At 43.2% G+C, this 24,422-nt stretch overlaps 1 protein-coding gene across 14 annotated transcripts in view; it reads right to left on the bottom strand.

The window, feature by feature from the left end:
* MAP4 (microtubule associated protein 4) overlaps positions 1-24,422 on the bottom strand; it is a 314,214-nt gene that overhangs the window by 68,618 nt on the left and 221,174 nt on the right. For 13 of the 14 annotated variants that reach the window (XM_075062117.1, XM_075062115.1, XM_075062111.1 and 10 more), the window contains 3 exons: positions 22,745-22,915; positions 17,896-18,069; positions 12,243-16,703 (listed from right to left, as the gene is read on the bottom strand). In XM_075062117.1, the coding sequence (XP_074918218.1) occupies positions 12,243-16,703; positions 17,896-18,069; positions 22,745-22,915 (4,806 nt within the window). The remainder of the gene's footprint in view (positions 1-12,242; positions 16,704-17,895; positions 18,070-22,744; positions 22,916-24,422) is intronic. The other variant, XM_075062118.1, reaches the window with a different exon arrangement.

Below are 24,422 nucleotides of genomic sequence, written 5' to 3'. Positions count from 1 at the left end.
GGGCTGTTGAGGTGTTCTTCCCACCACAGGGATGTTGAATGCTATTCTATTATGGTCACTATTTCCAAGTGGTCCTGCTATAGTTACCTCTTGGACCAGCTCCTGCGCTCCACTCAGGATTAAATCTAGAGATACCTCTCCCTTTCTGGGTTCCTATACCAGCTGCTCCATGAAGCAGTCATTTAAAGTATCGAGAAATTTTCTCTCTGCATTTCGTCCTGAAGTGAAATGTTCCCAGTCAATATGGGGATAATTGAAATCCCCCACTATTATTGCGTTCTTAATTTTGATAGCCTCTCTAATTTCCCTTAGCATTTCATCATCACTATTACTGTCCTGGTCAGGTGGTCGATAATAGATCCCTAATGTTAAATTTTTATTAGAGCATGAAATTTCTATCCATAGAGATTCTATGGAACATGTGGACTCGCCTAAGATTTTTACTTCATTTACTTCATTAATGCTCTACACTGGTGAAATCAGGTTTTCCATGTTTTCTAATGTTCAAAGCACTGGTTTCTAGTTCTAGTGGTTCTTGAAAGAGTGGCAGCTATAATTATGTAGAAAATAAAGTAAGAGAAATGAAGCAAAGTGGCATGCTTTGATTTTAAGGTTTGATATTTCACAACCAATCAGAAAAAGAGAGAAATGCTTTATGTCACTGGAAAGCAGAGACCAATTCTCAGAATTCTAGTGGGATGAAGCATGCTTGTATAATCCGTGCGGTCTGCAATGAAACAGATATGAGAATTGTCACTACTTCAATTAGCACTACTTTTCTGGTACAGGCCCGGGACCTTGGAACACTATAATTGTTAAGCTCTGTGGTACCATTTTCCCCCCTCCCACCTCTCCTTCAGTATCTTGTGAAGATCCACATCACACTCTGCTGAAGATATACCACATCCTAAGAGAGATGCTTACAAGAATCAAGTTTTGCAATATGTTGTATTGGTCCAATCCAATAGGTGAGTTATTTGGACCTAAGGTATCAGAAGCTAGTATAGTAGCACACACAGAATGGCAGGTGACTGCTCAAGAATTAACGTTTTCTTTCCTTTCCAAGCCAGGTGGATGCCATGCAAGGTATCTCATGGTGCTAGAGAAATTAGATTCAAGTAGCTAAACAGAAAAATTGAGTTGTAGAGTGTACTACCACACACAATTAAGAGCCCAATGAAAATTTTTGTTTTGATCTTTTCTTTTAAGTTTTAGTTTAATGTTTGCTAAACACTTTCTACATTTTTATCATCCTAATTTTTTTCCTGCATGTCAAAATATGTTCGCTCTCAATCAGGATCTAACTATACAGAACAGCTATTATTTTGAAAGGAAAAATAAAATGAAGGAGTCCAACTCCATCGCCACACAATGGAGCTCTTACGAAAAGCTACTACTGCAGTCAGCCTACAGCTAGCTGTCCCAGGACGTTGTCAAGCTGACTCACTCTCCTCGTCATTCTTAGTCTCTTAGCAACTTCACCATAACTACATCTATCCTTGTTTCAACGTACATACCTTCTTGTTCCCATGCTTCCTTTCACATTTTTGTTAATACTGTCCCCTATGCTTAGAACAGCTCCCCCCCCCCCCCCCCCCCCCGGCCCCGTTTCCCATACACCGAACCATCGGCTATTCTTCTCCTCCAGATGTTTCTTCATGAAAATTTCTTAACACTTGTCTCCTCACAGAATACACCTCTGGATCTACTTATTTCTTACCTAGACCAGGGGTATAGTGGTTAAAGCACAGGACTGGAAATCCCAAGATCTGAGTTTTATTCCCAGCTCTGCTACAGGCTTCTTATGTGGCTTTTACCTCCTAGATACTAAGAAAGAGAGGTGCTGCACTTGGAGGAAAAGACATATCAGTCAATGAAGGACAAGCAGGAAAGGATGGGAAGCTGTCCAGAGAACTATTTGTGACTGAGTGATTCTGTGCAAAAAAAGAAAAAAAAAAAAAAGAAAAAAAAAAAAGAAGTTGCATCCCAAAGAGCAAGATGATGGTTAGGGATGGCAAAAGTCTGTTTCTTCAGATGGCAAAAATTCAAGTCTCTATGCCCTTCTACTGATTCTTCAGTTGTCTTGAGGAAGACAAATTTCTTGGACATCAGAATTCCGGGTTTCACAATCCTTATCACTCCCTGTAGTAAGATGAGGCCCTGAAACAAACTCTTGTTTCAAAGACCCAATATGAGGCCTGAAGCCTGAACCAAAAGTACTTCTAGGCATTGCTAAGCAAAAGCTGGGCTGTGAGCCAGAGGCAGGCCCCACTCACAGAAGTTGGCGAGAATAGGGTTGCTAGAAGCAGGTACTTCCACACATAAGTGCTAATAAGAGGAACTTATGCCAGATGACATCAGGACACTCCACAGAGATAATGAAGAACAGGCAGGTGCATCTTAAAGACAGGGTCAAAAGGACAACATGATGGATAGATCTGTTTGCAACAACATGATCAAAGGGGGAGACAGCACCCTAATAAGCCAAGGGGCTGCACCTCCATATGTCAGTAGGGATGAGTAATCTGTCCTATAACTGTACAAAAGTAGGTCCCGGAGTGCACATCTTTGTCTGGCTGAGGGGGCAGTGGGAAGTCCCGCCACTGACTGCAGTATAATTATTCAGGAGGAAGATTGGAACCTGCTTGTATTCAGTCTATACTTTTCCTCCTGCTATGATTAAATCCTGAATCATCTTAAAGATTGCACACAAAAGACTAAAATGACCTAGCCAATAAAGCTGAAAAGCCCCTTACATAGTAAAATATATATAAGTACAATATTAAAAACCCACCAAACAGACCTATAGCCATCAGTATCTCTAACTGCTTAAAATATTTTGATGCTTATGCTGTCTCACTGAATTTAAACACCACTTTCTATGGGAATACACACCTTTCAATTCAAGAGGTTGCAAGGAAGTGCTGCCCATTTTAGTAGGTTTCACAGATACATGTACAACACATGACTATGTAGGCTCTGACAGTGCCAATACCAAAACAGACCAGATGGGTATATCAACATGTCATGACTTAAAACCCAATCTGCAAGCTTCCATCCTCAGCAGATGAATAAGCCTAGTGTTTCTATTTTTGCTTCAATCCTGAAGCTATTACTTATCCCATTTAATGCCTCTTTTTTATCTAACGCAATTGTTTCTGTGCAGTCCTTTGCACTAGTTTCCAAGGCAACACCACTTCCCAGGGTGATGAACTACTCCTTGCCAGCTTCTCAGAGAGATGTTATATCTCTATTTAAGTGTCACTACCATAACAGTCAATAATCTCACTGATCAGATTGGTTGAGGATATACTTTGGCATTAAAAGCCAAGATCATAAAAATATAATTTGGATATTCACTTGAGTGTAGATTGACACGATGACACACTTCCTGCTGATCAGCCAAACATTCACTGCAAATAAAACCAACCTATTAAAGCTTTGACACATGAGGCCTGAAGCTGAGACTGTACACTGAACTCACATGCCTCATTACTTCCCACACTTTACAGTCGGTCAAGCTAAAGCAGCAATGAACATGAACTTTCAGTCTCCTGATCAGTTTCACTTTAAACTAAAGCCTTATTCTTCAAGGATACATGGGAGCCTTCAGTAGTTTGTATGCTAACTATGCTACCTATCCATGGATGGGACACTTTAGGTAAAAATCAGACTATTTAGATTTTGTAAAAAGAAAAGAAAAAAAAAGTAGAAATCTGAAGAGCAGCAGAAATGTTTCATTTTGTATTTTTAATTTTCAATACAAAACAGCTTTTAAAAAATATTTCTGTATGTAACTCAAACACTGCAGCCCTGGGCTAGTGATGAGAACTTCACAGTGAAACTGAATGGAAACTAACCAGCCTCTTTTCATTGTCTAGGCTGAATGCAGTACAAGTAGTAAACAAGCAGCGTACACAACAAGAAATAAATGACATTTTAAACTCAGTTCTCATTACCAAAGGTGTAATTAGTAACAAGGATAATGTTAAAAACCAAATTTCCTTATGTTTAATCCAAAAGTGGTCTTCTGAAGAATTCTACATTTGTATTATTCCCAGTTCTAACTAAAACATGAATCTTTACAGATATCATGGAGATGAATGGGAGAGAGAACTAATCCTGAAGCTGTAAGGTTAATGCCTCGGGACCCCACAACTTTTGTCTAAACTCATATGGATGTTTGTGACTACAATGTGTCAGCTATGGAAAGAACCATCATGGGTATAAGGTGTAAACAGAGGGAACCCAGATAGTTTTACAGAAATTGTTATCATGGAAAACAGATCTGGATACAATTTCTTTGAGCCTCCTCTCTCCCTATATAGTAAAATTAAAAGTATGTCTTGGCTATATCTAGTTTGCAAACAAAGAAGGAAAAGGGTAAAGTAATTACGTATCTGAAGAGTTTTGGTTACGCCATGATCTAACGGCCTACAAACATATCACTATTTTTGGAGATATGGATCAGCAAAAAATCTTTTGCAACCAAACTTGTTTCATTTTTTTAAATTAAAATTAAAAAACTATAACAATCACTACCAACAATATTTTAGTTCCCTTCTTCAAACAATCACAGATATAGGAAAGGAAGAAGAGGACAAACAAAGGCTCTCTATATGTCTGTTAAATACATTCTGTATTGTGGGAAGACAGCTGTTAGATCCTTTCTATATTCAAACTAAACAACTTTGGTTAACTGCTATTTTTTCTATATCTAAGTGTCATTTTCCCCCTCATATAATGCAATAATTACCCCACGGAACTCATTGCCACAATATAGTGACACAAAGTTTAGTTGCATTTAACAAAGGATTATTGTGATGGAGGTGCTGACTCCATATTTGCCCTGAAAGGGTTCATGTAGGCTAAGGGGGCAATTAACCAGACATGCCATAGCTGAGGGAAATCAGGTGGCTTAAGTAATCCCCTGACTGAATAATGAGGGAGTTGAGGAGGAATGAGCTGAGCTGCATTTATAAAGATAGGAAGTTGACTGCAGGGAGGGGGCTGCAGGGAAGTACCCTACAGTTACTCCCTGGGAAGATGGAATTTAGGAGCGAGCAAACCCAGAGAAGAGGGGGAGCCAGAAGGTTAGGAAAGGCTCAGGGAAAAAGGCAGTAAGAATGAAGTCTAGAATGAAACAGACCTTGGCTGCTCATTACAGGGTCCCTAAGCTGGAACTTGTGGCAGGCCCAGGTTCCCCCACCAACCACTGGGGAAGTGACACAGGCTGGACAGTGAATGAGAAGACTGCCTCAGCCCGTTTGTAAGAAGAAACTTTGACTTGGCCAGAGGGCGAAGCCATGAATACAGAGCACCTTGCCTCGCTGAGAGCCAGGAAGAGAAGGCTGTGGGTGTGGCAAGATGTGGAAAGGTGGCGTCAGACCTGGAATCAGCAACCAGGAGGAGGCACACTAGTGGCGAGCAGACCCTGTGACAACTATATACATTCATATGAACAAGATTATCTGCAATTCTACTATATGGGATAAAAAAATCATAAGGAATATAACCCTTTATGCTTCAGGATAACAACTAATCACTAACTGCTTAAGATTATGAAGAAAATAACTGTCCATTACAGGGCCTCTGTCGTCTTCCTCAACCATCTAATTTTGCCAACTTTGAGACCAGATACTGATCTGAATGGAACATTAGTCTGATACAGTATGGCAGTTACTGTGTTACAGTACAGACCCGTTTACGTGCAAATCTGCTTAAAGCATGGTAGCACCATGCCTCCCAGTGCTACCTATTTAACACACAAGACTCGTTAACAAGTTAACGGTACAGGAACTTGCTATGTAGCACTATAGATTTGCTCACTAACTCACTGACGTAGAAATCGACAGGAAAGGTGGAGCAGAAACGTGTTGTACGTCTTTACCGATATTGGTAAAGATGTATCATGCACGCTTAGTCATTGTCACACTAGAGATATATAATATATAGTAGTTTTATAGTAATATATATACTAGATTAGAAAATTTTAACCGTAGGCCTTACATAATGGCAGAGGGCAAGCATTAGCGTTCCTACACTATAGAAGAAAAGCAAGCTGCAATAGATTGAGTAAATAGCAGAGAAACCCAGACCAAAGTTTCAAAAGATATTGGGATTGCCAAATCTACTCTCCGAGGATGGCTAAAAAGCTAATCTAAACTGAATGGCTTTGTACAAAATATTGATTCTGCCACAGGGCTTATGCGAAAATGTGTGCTATTCAGCAAAACCCACAATAGACAAAGCCATGCACACGTGGTTTGCTCAGGAAAGGCTGAAAGAAATGCCGCTAAGTGGGCCAATTCTTCAAACCCAAGCGACAAGATTTGGAAACTTAACGGGGATGAATCATTCCAAACCAGAAAGGGGTTTACAAGTCATTTTAAAAAGCATCATGGCATAGCGCAGGTATCGATTTCTGAAGAAAGCAGATTAGCTGATGAATCGGCCGCGAACGCGTTTCCCACCGAGTTAAAATCTATTTTACAAAATGAAGACTACCACGAAGAACAACTTTACAATTGTGATGAAACAGCTTTATTTGCAAAACTGCTACTTGATAAGACTTCATAAGAAAGAAAAAAAAATGCGAGCCGGAAAGAGAAAAATAATGGCGTTTTCTTCTAAGTGAATCAGACACTTTTTTCAGCCTGGCCCTCTTAACCCGCAGTCCGTTAACACGCGGTTGTGACGTCTTGACTTTCAACAGCCGCGCGTAAAGGGATCTATACTCTACTAATAAAACCAAACATTTGATTAAAAGGTATTTGTGCAAGATTTGTGTGCCTGAGGTCATGATTTGGCAATAATTTCCATTAGGCAGCCATGTATAACTATCTACATACCCAGTTATAGCTGAGACTAAGTCAGAGCAGAATTATAAACCATTGAAACTGTGTGAATGAGGAGGGTTATAATGGAAATGCTAAGAGATTACTAGAATGAATGACACCACTATAATTCAGAACAGCCAGGAAAAGACAACATTCAGAGAAAGGGCATCACTGTGGTTGTAGAACAGAAGAAAACATTGTCAGTAATTAGAGATGGCCCTTTTGGATGTTGAACATATTTTATTTACATATGAGGGATGTAAAGCTGTCAGATTAAAAATGTGAACTACTCTATGTTACACACTGAAAAGGATTATGCCAATGATGGGTATTGGTGACTACTCTGGAGACAGCTGGCTGATAGCTAAAGAAAAGGATGCTGGAAGAATGCCAGCACAGGGCAACGAAGGAGAGTAGGATGAAAAGCTTCTGCAAACAAAGAGAATCTAAGTAGGAGACCATCACTCAAAGTGGCCCTTCAAATCCCTGTTCAACAGGGTAATTTTCAGAAACTTTTAATAGCCAATACTCCCAACACTGGTATTCAATATGCTGCTCATTTACATTGTGCCTAGAAGACACAGACAAGGTTCAAGGACCATTATAATAGACACTGTACATACAAAGATGGTTCTTGTGCTTAAGAGCTTACACAATATAAATGTGAACAAGACAACAGGTGGATACAAACAAAAACATGAGGGCTAGGTAAGCAAGACTATTCGTAGTATGCCGTTCCTTAAGATATAGGTTAGAGAGGGATTTTTTCCCAGGAAGCCTTTAGTGTTGACACAGACACCAGCTGAGTGGGAGGGTGGGGGGACATGGGGAATGCTATTTGGAAGTCTAAGTGGGATAGTTCAACCCTAGTATCATTTACCCGGTCTCCATTCCTCAGCATGAAGTCAGCTGCATTGTTATTGGTAGGGATGTCTATATCAATACTGAGATTCCTACACTACTTTTCACATCTAATCCTACTTACAACTCCAGCCAAAATGAAGCACAACGGCTGCTATAAAAAGCTTTCTTGATAAATGTTGACCCTACCAGCATGGCAGAGGAATGGAATTGCTGGGCCCTGAAATGAAATCAGGCCCAGCTGTCTTGTTCCAGTTCAGATACGCCCTAGTTTGGTGTAATGGGAAGGACAGAGCTACCCTGCAAGTTACAGATGAGACAGCCCAAAGGCAAGGGAGAGTCAAGAACTTAGAGAGTCGGGAAAGATCTCAGAAGAACACAGCAAGATTGAGACCTTTAGGGAGAGGATCACCTTGAAGGAGGGAGTGGAGAAAGCTCCCTGGTTGAGCAACAGAGCTAGACCAGGTTGGGGACAGCAGAAGGCAGTCGGGGGGTGGGGTGGGTTGTAATTTACAAACTGCCCCAGACCAGAGAGGGCTGAAGGTTGAGAGCAGCAAGGGGAGATGCCTGCTGGCTCTCGAGCTGGAGAGCTGAAGACAGACGGCCAAAGAGGATTGAAGTCTCAGGAATTATGGATGAGTGAGCCAGCTGGAACCATATCTGAGAAGGAAACATGGCAGAAAAGCTAGAAGTGCAGGAGCAAAGCATGACGTGTACCCAAGAGATGAGGTGCAGTAAGATATGCTGGAGCCATACCTAAGGGCTTGGCTAGACTCAAAACTCCAAAGCGCTGCCGCGGCAACGCTTTGAAGCGCGAGTGTGGTCACAGAGCCAGTGCTGGGAGAGAGCTCTCCCAGCGCTGCACGTACTCCACCTCCTCATGGGGATTGGCTTGCAGCGCTGGGAGCTGCGCTCCCAGCGCTGCGGCACTGTTTACACTGGTGCTTTACAGCGCTGTATCTTGCAGCGCTCAGGGGGGGTGTTTTTTTCACACCCCTGAGCAATAAAGTTGCAGCGCTGTAAAGTGCCAGTGTAGCCAAGGCCTAAGAGTCTAAAATGAGGTGCATGCCACTGGAGCTGTACCGGAGAGCATGAGCATGGTGAGAGATGTCAGAGCGGTACTGTTCATGATGTGTTGATGGACTGTTGGGACTTGAAGATTGAATGTACAGTTTGACTACGTTGGAGAATTCTGGACTATGGTTGTGGGACTTCTTAATAAATTAACCTCGCAAAGGACTATTTCATTTGGAAAGTTTGTGTGGAGCTAATGCGGACCCTAGAAGAGGGAAACTGAGGGGATGGCCGCATGCACAGCGACTATGAGGGCATGAGAGAGGCAGTCACCCTACAACAGGCAGATTTTGGTTATAATCCTTACTGCCCAGTGGTGTTAAAAATGTGAAATAGGTTTCCAGAATACCTGTGTGTTTCTAGGAATAGCTGTAACAGGGAACAGAAGGGACAAGGCTCAATATGGTAAACAGTTATACAAAGGGCAGAAAGCTGCATGGGCAGTCACAAATCTGCCATTTTCTCACTTTTGAATGCTTGACTTTGCAATCTACACAACAGCATTTTAACAGGGTTTTTGGGTAGATAATCCACATTTAAAATGTAGGGAACAGTCCTATCAAATAAAGATATCTACAGCATTGTAACTGCCATGTCTTCCAAGAAGCAATAAAAGCTCTTTGGGGCAGAAATCAAATCATGTTCTACATTACGTAAAACACTGGTGTATATCTACACTAACATTACATAAATGCCTCCATATAAATTTAGAGGAGCCCTCCTGTTGTACTGCAGCACATGTACACAGTAGTTACGGATCTCACAAGCAGCCCTCTAGTTTTGCTAAACAAATGTCAGTAGCTAATCTTTAGCAGAACATTCTCCAAAATACCCAGATATGGTATTCGGATGAACAAATTTACATAAATTTGAAGAGCAAGAGATGTAAATATGTAACAGAGATCTCATGGACTATTATAAATCCACAGCCAAAATACACAGTGATACTGTAATCTGCATTCCAGTGACAAGTATGGAGCCATTTACATTTCACTCTCATGATTTCTGTAGACCCCAGAAACACCTTAAAATAAACTTTTTAAAAATAAAAATTCTAGTTTTATAAAGCTATTCTATTTATAGATATTACAGCAATATTTAGGCAATTCTATATCATCTTTCATCCAAGGATTTCAAAGCACTTTACACAGTTAAGTATTATTCCTATAGAAAATGGGGTAAACTGGTGTACAGAAGATAAATAAGTTGCCCCTGGCCAAAGCAAATCAGTGAGAGAGTTTGGAATAGAATGCAGGTCTTCTCCTGGCTCCCACTAACTCCTGCTCTAATCTGTAAACAAGGTTACTCCTCATACACTACTTAAGCCTCATAAAAACTTTATCAAGTGAACAGTTTGATCAGTGTGACAAAGTACCAGACATCCTAAGTAGATTTTACACAAACATTTCTTTGTATTTAGGAATTAAGCTAGGATATTCATAGTCCTTGAGAATTCACTAAGTGGTTGCTCCACTACTAGCTGGAAGGTGTAGGGATGGAAAGAAAATGAGACAAATATTTGGACAAGAGTCAGTCAAAGGAATCTGTCTTTTTGTCCCCTTAGTGTTCTGTGCTTTATTGAAAATAACATTTTGTCACTTAGCCCAGATGTTGTGCAGTCAACAATTGTTTGCCTAAGAACCATGCCAGAGGCCAGAGCCATCCCTTCAAGCCCTCCTCATCAATCCTGCACCTGACAGAATGTGCATTCAAATTGGGGTGGAAAATGTGTCAACCAACATCTCCAAAATAAACTCAATCATTCACAGCTTCTCTAAAAAGCAACTGTCAATCTACAAAGTGTTGCTTAGTGTAGTCAAGGATTGTAGCAACTGTGCTTAATTAGAAAGTGTCTGTGTGGCCTTATATAGTACTAACTTGCAAATGCAAGCGGCGTATCAATCTACTTACATGTAGCCATTCCGCACTGCAGTTGGGAATCCTTTGATGTATTGTGTAGTTTTCAGTAAAATTTACCTGTGCAACAGTCAGGAAGTGCTTTTCTTTTTTTGCAGGAATCTCCTAGCTTTACAACTATCCCTTTAAAGGCAGCAGTTCACAAAGGGAAACAAAAAGGTTTCTAGCAGATTATAAAGGTTTTTTTATTATTAAAGACACTGCCTTTCGTGTTCACTCCACTTTGTACCATCATGCAGCATACTTCTATGCGCACAAGTTCATGCAGAGCAACCACTTCCAAAATAGAACTACTCTGGGTTATGCAACACTCATTAAAATTACAAAAATGTCTCAAAAACCTGACCAGAATGTTAAGGCTGACTTGGGCTCCATGTTTATTAAATTTAGCAGCTGTATCATTCATGCTGACAATGTGGAACTCTGCAAAAAGAGAAACAGGGAAGTTTCATGCCTTAACAACAGTGCAAAAACAACAGCTATTAGACAGGGATGAGGAACCCTTGCTAGGCCACTTCATTACATCAGAATTCATTGATAAGATGAAAGCACACTTTTAAAGGAGGTTGGTAATGTCATAAGTCCCAGGTTGGTCTGCTGGTTGTTTTTAAATCATATATACATGCTAGTCAAAACACAGACAAGACACGGGCTCCATTTCAGTCAGACAGCTTGGGTTGACATAGATCCAAATTCTCTCTGAACTCTGACCAGGGCTGGCACTTGGAAAAGTTTTACTGGTCCCTCCACAATGTTTCCAGCCCTGACAGGCTGAGAGGGATCAAATCTTAAAATTACATCAATCCGATTACTTGCTATTTCTCAAAATGCTAGAGTCAGAGATTAATGCTTCCTAAAGCTAATCAGTTGGGATGAAGCACAGATTTTTATACATTGGGGGTTTGAGATAGCTGAAGGTAAAAATGGTCAGAATTCAAGTGCAGGAGAAAAAAAACAGTAGATGTAATTAGACTAATGTGATTTTAAAGTCAGATCCCACAACCTGTCAGGGATAGGAAGGAACATTTCATAATACAGAAATCTGCAATTCCCTGCTCTCCAGTTGTATAAGCCATTAATTTCTAATCAATTTCAATTAGTTTCCTTGATCAAGCACTACTTTTCTGTCACTGGTCCAAGACTGACTGACAGAAAAGTAGTGCTTGATCAAGACAGACATCGCTGACAAGCATCACACTCAGTTTCTGGTGCTGAGAAGTTAATTTCACCATAATGCTCAAAGTACAGCTTAGTTTAATTTGTAAAGGCAGGACATGTATATATAAAAATGGACTTTAACTGCAACCCAAAGAAACAGAGCTTTGGAATTCAAACCAAACTATCAAGTCTTCTAAAACTTGGGAATTAGCACCGTGAGACAGGCAAGCAGAATTAAGAGCCTTTTAAGATCAGCCAAAACAGTCATGCCACATTTGTTTGTGACACACAGGATTAACAGTTATGTATTCATGCCAACGCACTGACAAGTAGCAAGGTCTCACACGCAAGCCGTCTGCGTTACTGCTGCTAGCTCAAATCACAAGCACACACCTTTTTCTTGCCTTTGCCGACTCATACCATTAGCTTTCAGCTGCCTTGGTTTCTCTCGATCTTGGACAGCAGGCCTTGGTGGTGGAGTAGGAAGCCCTCTTGACTTTGTGGGTCTCATGTAGCCTTTTATCTGTTCCGTAGCTTTGACTCTCGCCTCTTTCTTTGTCTCTTTCACCACTTTTTGTCCAGAACCATCTATCTGTTTCTGAGGTAAGTCTGCATATTTATCCTCTTCAGACTTCAAAGCTTGGAAGTCCTTCAGGCCAGCCTTCATCTTGTCAGCAGCATCACCTTCTGAGTGTTCAGAATGGCCTTTAATTTTATCAGTAGGACTGATTTCCTCTGTTTGGGCATCTCTCAGAGTCACACTAGCAACCTCAGCTGCATCTGTCTTTTTTTCTAAACTAACTGGGCACTCAGAGAAGCTTTGTTCACCCAGCTCAGCCTCTTTAGCCTCGTTCACCACCTCCGTTGTACCTAGAACCTGCAGAACAACTGCTTCTGCTTTATTCTCCCATTGCACTGTAAGTTCCGGAGAAATGCATCCAACATCCTTCTCACCCGCAGAGCTACTTCCTTCCATTTTGTCCGTCACTTTGGCATCTGTGGGAATTGTTCCCTTCATGGCATCTGTCTCCTTCACCAGATGCTCCAAGGAAGCACATTCAGTGCTTTGCTTTTCACCAGTGAAACTTATTCCTTTGTCATCAATCTCTGCTAAAATGGAAGTATGCACTTCATCCCTTCCTGCCTTGGCATCCTGTTTAACTGGAGAATCCAAGGAAGGCCGTTTACCTTTCTTCTTCTTATCCCCAGCACTAGTCACTTTGATTTCATCACCCTCCTTCACTGAAGCGAAAGCCTGTACGCCAGCATCTTCACCTTCCAGTGTGACTGAATGCTCATAATGGCTGTGTTTATTTTTCTCCCTTTTGTCACCTGTGCTTGATTCTTTGTTGGTGCCCTCCCAAACCACTGCAGGAGGCACAGGCACCTTCCATCCTTCATCCTTTACTGGATACTCTGGAAAGATACTGGCAAGCCCTTGATTTTTGTCTATAGAACAAGCTTTGTCAACTCTGTCAACACCAACTGCTCCAGACTGAGTGAAGGGTGTGAACAAGTGACCCTTATTATCCCAAAGCATTTGATGCTCAGAGGGGAAATTTTTAATATTTTGGTTTTCATCTACAAGACCCATTTCTTCCATTTGGTACTCCAGATCAGTTACTATGGGAGGTTGTATTTTGCTTTTGTCGATCTTAGTCTCCAGAAGAACTGGCTGCTCAGAGGCATTTTTAGCCTCTCTGTTTTTTCCATCATTTCCCCTCTTTTTAGACTTATTGGTCACCAGTGCTGGACTGGGATCTGTCATCATTTGATGTTCTAAAATAGTAAATCCAGCCACCTGGCTTTCATCAGTGGAACTTACAGCTTCAGTTTTGTCAGCACCACCAGGAAGTGTGGCTGCATCCACTTTAGTCTCCAAAAGAAATGGCTTCTCTGAACGAACATCAGCCTTTGTGCTGTTCTCCTTATTAGTCTCTTTTGGTTTTCCTGTCACAAGTGGTGTAATGGGAGTTTGTATTTTAGCTGTATCTGTTATATCTTCCAACAGATGCTCTGAAATAGTAAATTGAGTCTCCTGGCCTTTATCAGTTGAGTGAGTTTCTTTAATTTTATTGGCCTCCTTGACTACTGCAGGAAGTTTAATGGAGTCTGTCTTTGCCTCCAAGACAGCAAGGTGCTCAGCACTATTTTCAATCTTTTTGCTTTTCCCATCACTACACCTCTTAGTTTTGTCTGCCGCCAGTTCTGTCATGGGAATGTGTGCCTTAGCTATATCTCTTATATCCTCCAAGAGGTGCTCTAAAGTAGTAAAATCAGTCTCCTTGCCTTTATCAGAGAAGGGAGTTTCTTTAGTTTTGATGAGTGTTTCGGACTGTGCTGTGTCCATTTTGTAATCTGAGGGAACAAGCTGTTCAAAGAAACTTTTTTCATTACTTTCCTTTATTTTAGGTTTTTCTGTTATCAGTTTCATAGTGGGAACTTGTACCTTGGTTGTATCTGTCAAATTCTCCAGTTGATGCCCTGTTGTAGTAAAGATAGGCTCCTTGCCTACATCAGCAAAACCCATTTCTTTCATTTTTTCAGCCTTTTCAACTACAGTAGGAAGCTTGCTTGTGTCTGTCTTAGCCTCCAGAAGAAAAGGCTGCTCAAAAGAACTTTTTCCAACTTTTTTGCCTTTCCTATCACTGCCCTTCTCTTTAGGTTTGTCACTCAACAGTGCTCTACTGGAATCTGTAGTAAATCCAGTCTCTTTGCTTTTATCCATCAAACTATCTTCCTTTGTTTTGCTGATTGTCTCAGCACTAGCAGGAAGTTTGGCCGCATCTGGCTGTTCTGAAATACTGAATTCTGCCTTTTCACTTTTCCCAGTAATACCATTTTTAGGTTCTTCTGTTACCAGTGTTGCAGTGGGACCTTGTACCTTCATTGTAGCTGTTGCACCCTCCAACAGATGATCTGCGGTAGTAAAATCAGTCTCTTTACCTTTATCAGTGAAACTTACTTTTTCAGTTTTGTCATCCTTCTGCATTACAGTAGGAAGGCTGCTTGTGTCTTCCTTAGCCTCCAGAAAAAATGGCTGCTGGAAATAACCTTTTTCAGCCTTTTTGTTTTTTCCATCACTAGTCCTCTTCTTTGGCTTCTCTGCCACCTTTGCAGTACTGGGACCTGTCATATCCTCCAATGAATGCTCTGCAACAGCAAAGCTGGGCTCTGTGTCTTCATCAGTAAAGATTATTTCTTTAGTTTTGCCAGCTGTCTTAGCTACAGCAGGAAGTTTGTCTGGGTCTGTCTCAGCCTCCATAAAAACTGGCTGCTCAGAGGAATTTTTAACTTTTTTGTTCTTCCCATCACTACCCCTCTTTTTAGGTTTATCTGTAACCAGTGCCATGTTGGGATCTGTCACAGCTGGGTGATCGAATCCAGTCTGCTTGCTTTTATCAGTGAAACCGATGTTAGTTATGTCTACTGTCTCAGCAGGAGCACGAAGTTTGGCTGTATCTGTCTTAGTCTCCAAAAGAAATGGCTGCTCTGAAAAACTGAAGTCAGCCTTTTTGTTTTGCCCAGCAATGCCCTCTTTAGGTTTGTCTGACACCAATGGTATAAGGGGAACTTTAGTAATATCTGTTGCAGTTTCCAATGGAGGCTCTGAAGTAATAGAGCCAGTCTCTTGGCTTTTATCAAAGGAATCTGTTTCTTTAGTTTTGTTGACTCTCTTTGCTGCAGCAGGAAGATTGGTTGTATCTGTCTTAATCTCTAAAACAGCAGGCTCCTTGGAGAAACCATTTTCAGTCTTTCTGCTTTTTTCATCACTACCTCTTTTCTTTGGTTTCTCTCCCATCAACGTCCCACTGGGAGTTTGAACTTCACTTGGAACTGTCTCATCTGCTGCTACATGCTTGGGAGATGTGCACTTAATCTCCTTATTTTCATCAATAAGGCTAATTTCTACAGGTTTGGTTTCCAAAGGAGTTTCCACTTTATTTAGGTTGATGCCTTTGGAAAGAGATACTTTAAGGTCTGAATGCTCTGAATGTTTACACTCAATCTTTTTGTTTTTATCAACAAAACTTATTTCAATAGGCTTAGTTTGCGTCAGTGCTGAGGAAGGATCCCCCATCTTAGTGTGTTCTGTCTTGCATTCTAGCTTCTCCAAGGGTACCTGTTTGTTTTTGCTTTCAGACTGAAACAAACTGTCAGCTTTCATTTCTTCCTGTTTCATGACTTCTCCAGCTTTTGCATCCAACAAAAATTTAAATGGTCCTTCAGTTTTCAGGCTCTGCTGGCCTGCTGTGGGACTTGAGATAAAATTTTGATCGCCTACGAGGTGGCTTTCAGTTCCTGCCTTAGCATCCCTTGGTACATTTGAAGTTCCCTTCCTCTGGCCCTCTCTTGAGTGAGCAGAGTGCTCTTTGACACCTTCAGCAGGCAGGACAAAGGGAACGTCTGCCTTTTGCAGTTCAGCAGCAAAGAGAGGAACTTTGGGAGCTTTAGAAACTTCTACATTTTCATCCCCCAACTCCATTGTTCTTGGCTGCTGGTTTCTCTTTTGTTTCTGTTTCTTCTTCTTCTTCTTCACAATCACTGGAGAACCTTCTGAATCCCAGCTCTCTCTAGGTACATCTCTCTGGCTCTCCACAAATTCAGACGGCATGCTGAGTAGCTGCCCGGCTGCCTTTTTATGTGGTGTCCTAGTTCGAGAGAATGTTCCAGAGACCCATCCAAGTTCTGCCATAGAAAAGGGGTCTGCTTTTGGGTCAGTACTCTTCTGCTGTGGGAGACCTACTAGAAGTTCCTCAGGGACATCTGCACCAGGCACTGCTGCAGGTTTTGCTCTGCCAAACCTGCGGTCACTTGATTTGTTAGCTTGCCTTACTTGTGCAGTAGGAACACCTGGAATACAGGAAGTTTGCTCAAGTATCAGAGCAACTATTTGCTAAAAAGTCTGATATTAGCCAATTTTTTATTTTATTGACCTCCTCGGTCATATATGAAGAACTTTTAAACACACTGATACCATACTAACCCCAAACCCAGTTTTAGTGGTGCTGTTTAAGAAAGCTAACTTTAAAACAGGTTTTATGTTTAATTTCTTTATGTTATTGGAAAGTCAAATAGATCAATGACAGAGATTAAACAATCATTTTTTGTACAGTTGGTGATCTTTACTCCCATAAAACAACTGCTCTTGTAGTGAGAAATTACCAATATTTAGAAAAGGCGTCAGGGATCCATTTTTCCTGTTATCTTAGCATGACAAGACAGCAGCTACACCAGTTACAACCCTCTAGTTTAGAAACTTTCCTTAGTAGGAAATAGAAGTACAGTGGAAAGGTAAGGCTCAAGAAAAAAGCGTGTGGATGTAATGGGAAGAAAAAGCTAGAAGTAAGTTTCCCACAGCACCCGTAAAGCAGTGGAAGGCAAAACTTCATCAAAAGAAAAATAATTTTCTGTACTCAGATGTAGATAGCTCTAGTTTCCTCAATTATAAGCCATTAACTTTAGAGAGAGTCAGTCATTTCTTACAAAGCCCTGGTCCCACAAATCAGCCTCCAGTCAGAAACATAAGCAATCTAGGCTCAATGGAGAGGTGAGTTAGTGGAGCAGGGGACAAAACTATATTTTCCTCTTTGAGCCACACACCTCAATTTGGAAAAAAAAAAAGTGCCATGAACATTATTTTACTAGAATCAAGGAACACTGAGTTTGTCTTAACACCAAAATAAGAGCCATGTTGGAAATGGCATTAGAAGAGAGGGAAGGTGAGCGTTTAAATGCTTTAGCAGTGAAGACATAAGCCAGCCCCCAACAAAAATAACAGCAGCATCCAAATTTGGACTCATAGTCCTGAAACGAAGGAGATTAAATCATTTAAAAAGAGGGGACAGGGCAGGGACTGGAGGCAAAGTGCAAGCAGAATCATTGTGATGAATTCTCAAAACAGCACAGTGCTGGCTGTAGAAAATTGCGTGCTTGCCCAGGGGGCTGAAGGGTAAGACAAACGCAGCTTGTAGGAGAAGGAAGAATGGTATTCAGAGAGAAAATATATTTTAATTCTAAATTCCAGCTACTGTCAAATCTCTACCTGTAGGTTCTAGTGGAGATTTCTTTTGTGGAGGTTCTGTATGGTGGGCATGACTAAGCTCAGCCTCTTCCTTCAGCTCCTCTACTATGGCCAGGTCAGCAGCCGGAGCTGTTTTTTCTGGAAGAGTTTCTTTAGTTTCTATTAATGTCAACGGTTCTTTTGCTTCCACTGGAACTGAAACACAAAAAACACAGTAAGATGGGATGTTTCATATCTGATGAATGAGTGCAACCAATATTTTACACACAGGCATATAGAAAAGGGTACATTTTGGTTTAGAATACAGATGCAATTTACAAGATTCTGTAATCTGTCTATATATATTCTTCCCTTTGACAAATACCCTCCAAAATGGTTGCAGTGTCAAAGGTGAAATATACTAGATTGTCTTTGCTATCTGAAGACAGATCAAGCCTCTTTTCTTGAAAGAAAAAATGGTTTCCCACCTTTTTCGTAACTGTTGTTCTTTGAGATGTGTTGTTCATGCCCATTTCGTTCTACGTATGTGCGCGCCCATATGCGGGGTCGGAGATTTTTGCCTTAGTGGTATCCATAGAGCCAGCTGTGCCACCCTCGTGAGTGCCGCACTCAGGTGTTGCTATATCAGGCACCACTGGCCCTATGCCCTCTCAGTTCCTTCTTGCCGACAACTCCGACAGAGGGGCAGGAGCACGGGTAATGGAATGGACATGAGCAGCACATTTTGAAGAACAACAGTTACGAAAACGGTGGGTAACTTTTTCTTCAAGTACTTGCTCATGTCAATTCCATTCTAGGTGACTTGCAAGCAATGTCAATGAAGGTGGGCTCAAGAGTTCATGGTCTTGTAGCTTGCAGCTGCACTACTCTGCTAAAGCCAGCATCGTCTCAAGGTTGCTGGGTAAGCGCATAATGAGCCACGAACGTGTGGACAGATGACCAGGTAGTGGCCCTACAGACCTCTTGGATTGGTACCTGTGCCAGGAAAGCCACTGATGATGCGTGTGCTCTAGTCGAGGGCGGCATACCAGGTTCCTGGATCCAGGGAGGGGATTATGGAGACCAGGGAGACCATGCAAAACTTCAACTTTATGAGACATTTGTTGAGGCAATGCAGGTCCAGGATGGGTCTGAGGCCCCCTTTTGCCTTCGGGATTAGGAAATAGCGGGAATAGAACCCTTTCATGTCCCAAGAGACCTCCTCCACTGCCCCCAGGTGCACAAGATTCTCGAGCTCTTGAACAAGGTCTTGCTTGTGAGAAGGGTCCATGAAGAGGGTTGGGTAGGATGGAAGTGTGGTGGAAAATTGCAGGATACAGCCCCAAGATACCATGTCCGGCATTCAGCGGTCCAAGGTGACCCGCAACCAGGCCGAACAGTAGGGACAAAGACAGTCGAGGAAAGAACAAGGTGGATCCGGGAAACTGATTGGGGCATCGCTCTGAAGCACACCTTCAAAATGGATGCTTCGCTGGGCTGGGCTGCACGGGGGGAGGAAGGGTGGCAATGACTAAAACTCATGTCTCTATCCCTTCTCCTTGCAGACCCTGACGAGGCTGCCAAGGCCTTGGCAGCGGGAGCCACCAGAACTGCTTCCATGCAGACCGCGGCATATGCAACTCCAGTAAGCGAAGGGCGGCCCAAGTGTCCTTCAACCCATGCAGCCTCACATCCATCTGTTTGGAGAAGAGACTGTTCTCATCGAATGGGAGGTCCTAGATTGAGATCTGCATCTCTTGGGAAAGGTCGGTGGTCTGAAGCCAGGAGCTGCGCCTCATAACCACCACTGACGCGACCCCCCTGGCTGCCAAGTCTGCCACATCCCACCCCATTTGGAGGGAGCTCCTAGCCGCCGTGGTGCCTTCATCTACCAGGGTGCCAAATTCTTGGGCCAAAGCCCGCAGGAGGGACTCCTTGAACTTATGAAGGGAATCCAATAATAAATTAAAATTGTATCTGTCCAAGAGAGCCTGATGGTTTACCACCTGGAATTGTAGGCTGGCAGTGGAATACATTTTTGTCCCCAAAGTCTTTTGGCATCTTTATTTTTGGGAGTTGAGCTGGTGTGCCCCAGCTTGTCTTTTTCGTTGGCTGCAGAGACAACCAATGAGCACGGAGGTGGGTGGGTATAAAAGGTACCTGAACCCTTTGGTCGGGACAAAGTACTTCTTTTCGGACCTTTTGGAGGTGAGAGAGATGGAAGATGTGGTTTGCCAGAGGGCCTTGTCAATTCTGAGACCCTGTCATGCACCAGTAGTGCAACATGGGCAAGGGCAGAGGCTGAGAGGAAGTTGAACAAAGCGTCCACCTGCTCGGCCATCTGCTCCACCTCTAGGCCCAAGTTCTTGGCCCATCGAAGAAGGACCCACTGTTCCTTAAAATCATCCGGCGGCTGGCCCTCAAGGGTCCTGCGCCCGCCTCATCCAGAGATGAAGACTACAACTGTATCACCAACGGAGGCCCCAGAGCATCATCCCCCATCAGGAGGGAGGTTTAGGGATGGGTGCAGTGTCCTCTACCCTGACCTCCAAGCGCAACTCATGCACTAAGCCCAGTGCCGTTGGTGCTGCTCTGAGGCAGCAGCAGATGAGCAGTGCGAACGGGGCATCATCATGACTGGCAAGCCCAACGCGCTGCAATAAGGCCACTGCGCTGGCCACGCTGCCAAGACAGCACTGTCAATGTCGACACAGCCCCAGGAGCCCAATCACGCTAGTGGAGTCTGCGCAAGGCACAGTAGGGCCATCAACAACTGCATCTGCCTGCTGACCATCGCTGCTGGAGACCGGTGCCTGGAAAGAGAGAACTGGTCCCGGTATTGAGGGGACCGGTGCTGGGGGGACCGAAGTCGTGACGGGGAGTGCTCCCACGGGGCAGGCAACTGAGATCTGCGTCAAGAGGATGACTGGCAGGAGTGTGAAAGGTGCCAGTAGAACGGAGACTAGCGCCTCCCCTCGTGTTGAGACTGCAGGGACCGCGATCGCAGTGCCTGTGACCAAGGGTGAGCTCTAGAGGATCTGGACTGCAACTCTGGAGATCTGCGGCATGGAGGAGAGCACTGCTTTGTCTTGGGGCATCAGCAGCACTCTGCTGCCCTGAGAGCTGTTAGCTGCTGGCTTGATCTCGTAGGGAGCCTTTGCCATTTCCTGCAGCATCAGTGATGCCAGCAGCGTGGGTGGAGACCTCTGCTCTCTCGTCGCCATCAGGAGTTTGGGTCCTCTACTGCTCCCGTGAGCCAGTGGTGGATCCTTTAAGGGGCTACGGGCTTGGGAGGCACATACACATGGTTTTGAAGTGGCTGGGCGGCCCAAAATGGGTCCTTTGCCCAATGTCCCATGGCCCTTCTTGCCTGGTGCCGTGGAGCCATGCTTATTTGTTTTCTTTTTGGACACCAGCAATGGGGAGCAGTGCCGGGCGGAGCCAGGGGTGCGCTATGCACCAAGACTAAGGTATTAGGTGAGTCTTGGAGGGACGGCTTGGAAGCTGGATGAAGGGCCAGAAATGAGAAGAGCCCAGAAATGAATATCCTGCTCTTTGAGTCCTGGGTCAAAAATCTGTACAAATATGACACTTGCCCTTCACATGTGATTCCCCCAGGCACTTGAGGCAGCTGTTGTATGGGTCACTTACAATCCTAGGCCTGTTCCAATCCACTCAGGACTTAAACCTGGGAGAGCAGGGCATGCCCCACCTGGGGCAAAGTCCTCCCTGGGACTCCAACTTCTCACTACACTTAACAGTTATTTTACACTAACTACTATAAACAAACTATTTACAAGGCCCAAAGACTCCAAGACAGAAGGGACAAAACCACTAGCCCTTGCTATGCAAGGAAAGGCACTCTGACTAACCACTACAGGTGGTAAGAAGAAACTGAGAGGGCATAGGGCTGGCAGAGCCTGATATATCAACGCATGAGCGCGGCACTCAAGGGGGCACCATGGCTAGCCCTACAGATACTGCTAAGGCAAAAATCTCTCACGACTGCCTACATGGGCGTGCGTACACACCTAGAATGGAATCGACACGAGCAAACACTTGAAGGATCAAGAGTTCATACAACACAGGCTTTCACACAACTCTTAAACTGAACTTGTAATGCTTTATCACTGCACAGTTGCTTTTCCCAACATTTGTTTACTGTATCAACTAACAAGGAAGCTTGCAAAACTACCAAAATACAGGAGAAAGTTAACCTTTAACTTCACCTAAAAAAGGGACAGAAACATCTTGTAACATGCTAGCTAAAACAAATACTCCATTCACAACGCTGATTAAAAATGAAAGTTTGGACAGAGCTGCCAAAATGTGGATTGACGTACTACACTGAAGTGCTTATTATTATTATATACATAAAAAATTAACAGGGACATAAAAAATTCAGAAACAATTTAGCTCTTTTAAAGTCATCACATTAGAAACCTATTAAATTTTTACTTACCTTGAATTTTTTAAGTTATATACATTTAATTACTTCATACAAAGATATAAAAAATAAAAATTGTAATAAACCAACCACCACATTCAATGGATACAACAAATATGCTTGGGGGAAAAAAGGAAGAGAAATACAAATTCCCTCCCATGTCCTTAACGAAAATCATATCTACATTACAGAAATCTGCAATGATTACCCCCCAGGTTGAGGCTGAGAAACAGTTTCTAATATAACCCCCCATTTTCACATGCTCATAACTTTCCAAAACATTCACCTTGGAGCTGAAGTCTTCTTTGCATGGTTTCTGCCAAAGGCAGAGGAATAGTGTGAGTGAGCAATTGGGAGGGAAAAGAGTTAAGCTCAGTCAAAAATGCTGACTCCACAACAAAGCCACCCTCTTGATTTTGTACCCAGCTTTATAGGTTCTCTCACCTGCCAGCTCTAGGAGTTCTTCATTTGGCTTCAGAAGATGCTCTATATGTTTGCTGGGAGACGGTTTATTCTCTTCCACATTCTCTAGCATAGGAGTACTATCTGCACCAAGAGTAGAGGCTTCTGTGACGGTCATTTTTTGTTCCATTACCACAGCTGGGGCAGACGATACTGTTTACAACAAATTTTAAGTTAGTGGTTTTTCCACTTGTAACAGTTGAGATCCCATTTACCTCTCCAACTAATCTCCTCCCTCCCCCAATTTGCCTCCAAGTTCCTTGAGAAAGCAGTCTATTCACAGTGCCTTGAATTCTTGTCCTCTGGCTCCCTCCTAATCCCAGGCAATCCAGTTACCATTTGTTCCTTTGAAACTGTTCTTCCCAAACTCTCCAGTAAGTATGAGCCTAGTCTGACCTGCTCCTGCGTAAGTCTAAGGGATTCCTGAACCGCTTTTTCTACTGCCTGCTCGTTCACTCCATAATTCTCTTCAACTTGGGCTTTTACATCTCTGTTGTCCTGCCTCACCAGCTGCTCCTGTGGCAGATCCTCCTCCCCCACTTCTCCTGAGATCTCTCCAGATTCTTTCCTCAGTCCTCTTCTTTTTACTTTACACTATCTACAAATGCACTCTTTACTCTCATGTCTCCAACTACCATAATTCCCTACTTGTCCAATCTCACCTCTCCAACTATCCCTCCAATTTCATTCTAGCTGTCTCTTCAGCAGCTCAAACTAAGCATAGTGAAATACCACGTTTTTTTGCCCACCTATACCATGTCTCCTCCCATCAGCCATTGTCATCGCATTGTCTTGAATTTCCTCTCATTCTTCCTCTCCATCTGAATCACCAAAATCCTTGTTCAGGTTCTGGTCACCACTTGTGTCAGTTACTGTCACCCCTTCCTCGCTAGCTAACCTGATTCTCAACCCATTCCCTTTCAGATCATGTAAAATTATGTCCCCTCTCCTACTGTTCTGACTATTCCATTCCCCTAATCTTATCCTTTCATTGGTTACACTGGCCTCCCACAGAAAATCTCAGCTTCTCTTCATCTTCTCTACACCCCCATAAAAAACAGTTACCCACCTTTTAGTAACTGTTGTTCTTCGACATGTGTTGTTCCTGTCCATTCAAAGTAGATGTGCGCGCGCCACGTGCACGCCAGCTGGAAGATTTTCCCCTAGCAATGCCCGTAAGGTTGGCCCTGGCGCCCCCTGGAATGGCACCACTACGGTGCCCTATAAAGAGGCCTGCCGACCCTCCATCTCCTCAGTTCCTTCTTGCCGGCACTCCGACAGAGGTGCAGGAGGGTGGGTATTGGAATGGACATAAACAACACATCTCGAAGAAGAGCAGTTACTTCATCTTCGAGTGGTTGTTCATGTCCATTCAAAGTAGGTCACTCAAAAGCCTAACCTTAGGTGGTGGGGTCAGAGGTCACTGCTGACTGAAGCACTGCATGAACGAAGGTGGCATCATCCCTAGCCTGGTGCGTGATGGCATAGTGCGACATGAACGTGTGGATGGAGGACCACATGGCCGCTCTACAAATCTCCTGAGTTGGGATCTGAGCCAGGAACGCCGCAGAGGAGGCCTGTGCCCTGGTAGAGTGGGCCGTAACCAGAGGAATAGGAGTTTTGGCTATACGATAGCACTCCCGTATGCAGGCCGCAATCC

The sequence above is a fragment of the Chelonoidis abingdonii genome, chromosome 2 (genome assembly GCF_003597395.2).
Source record: "Chelonoidis abingdonii isolate Lonesome George chromosome 2, CheloAbing_2.0, whole genome shotgun sequence".
NCBI classification, from domain to species: Eukaryota; Metazoa; Chordata; order Testudines; family Testudinidae; genus Chelonoidis; species Chelonoidis abingdonii.
This window is presented reverse-complemented; position numbering and strand designations above follow the sequence as displayed.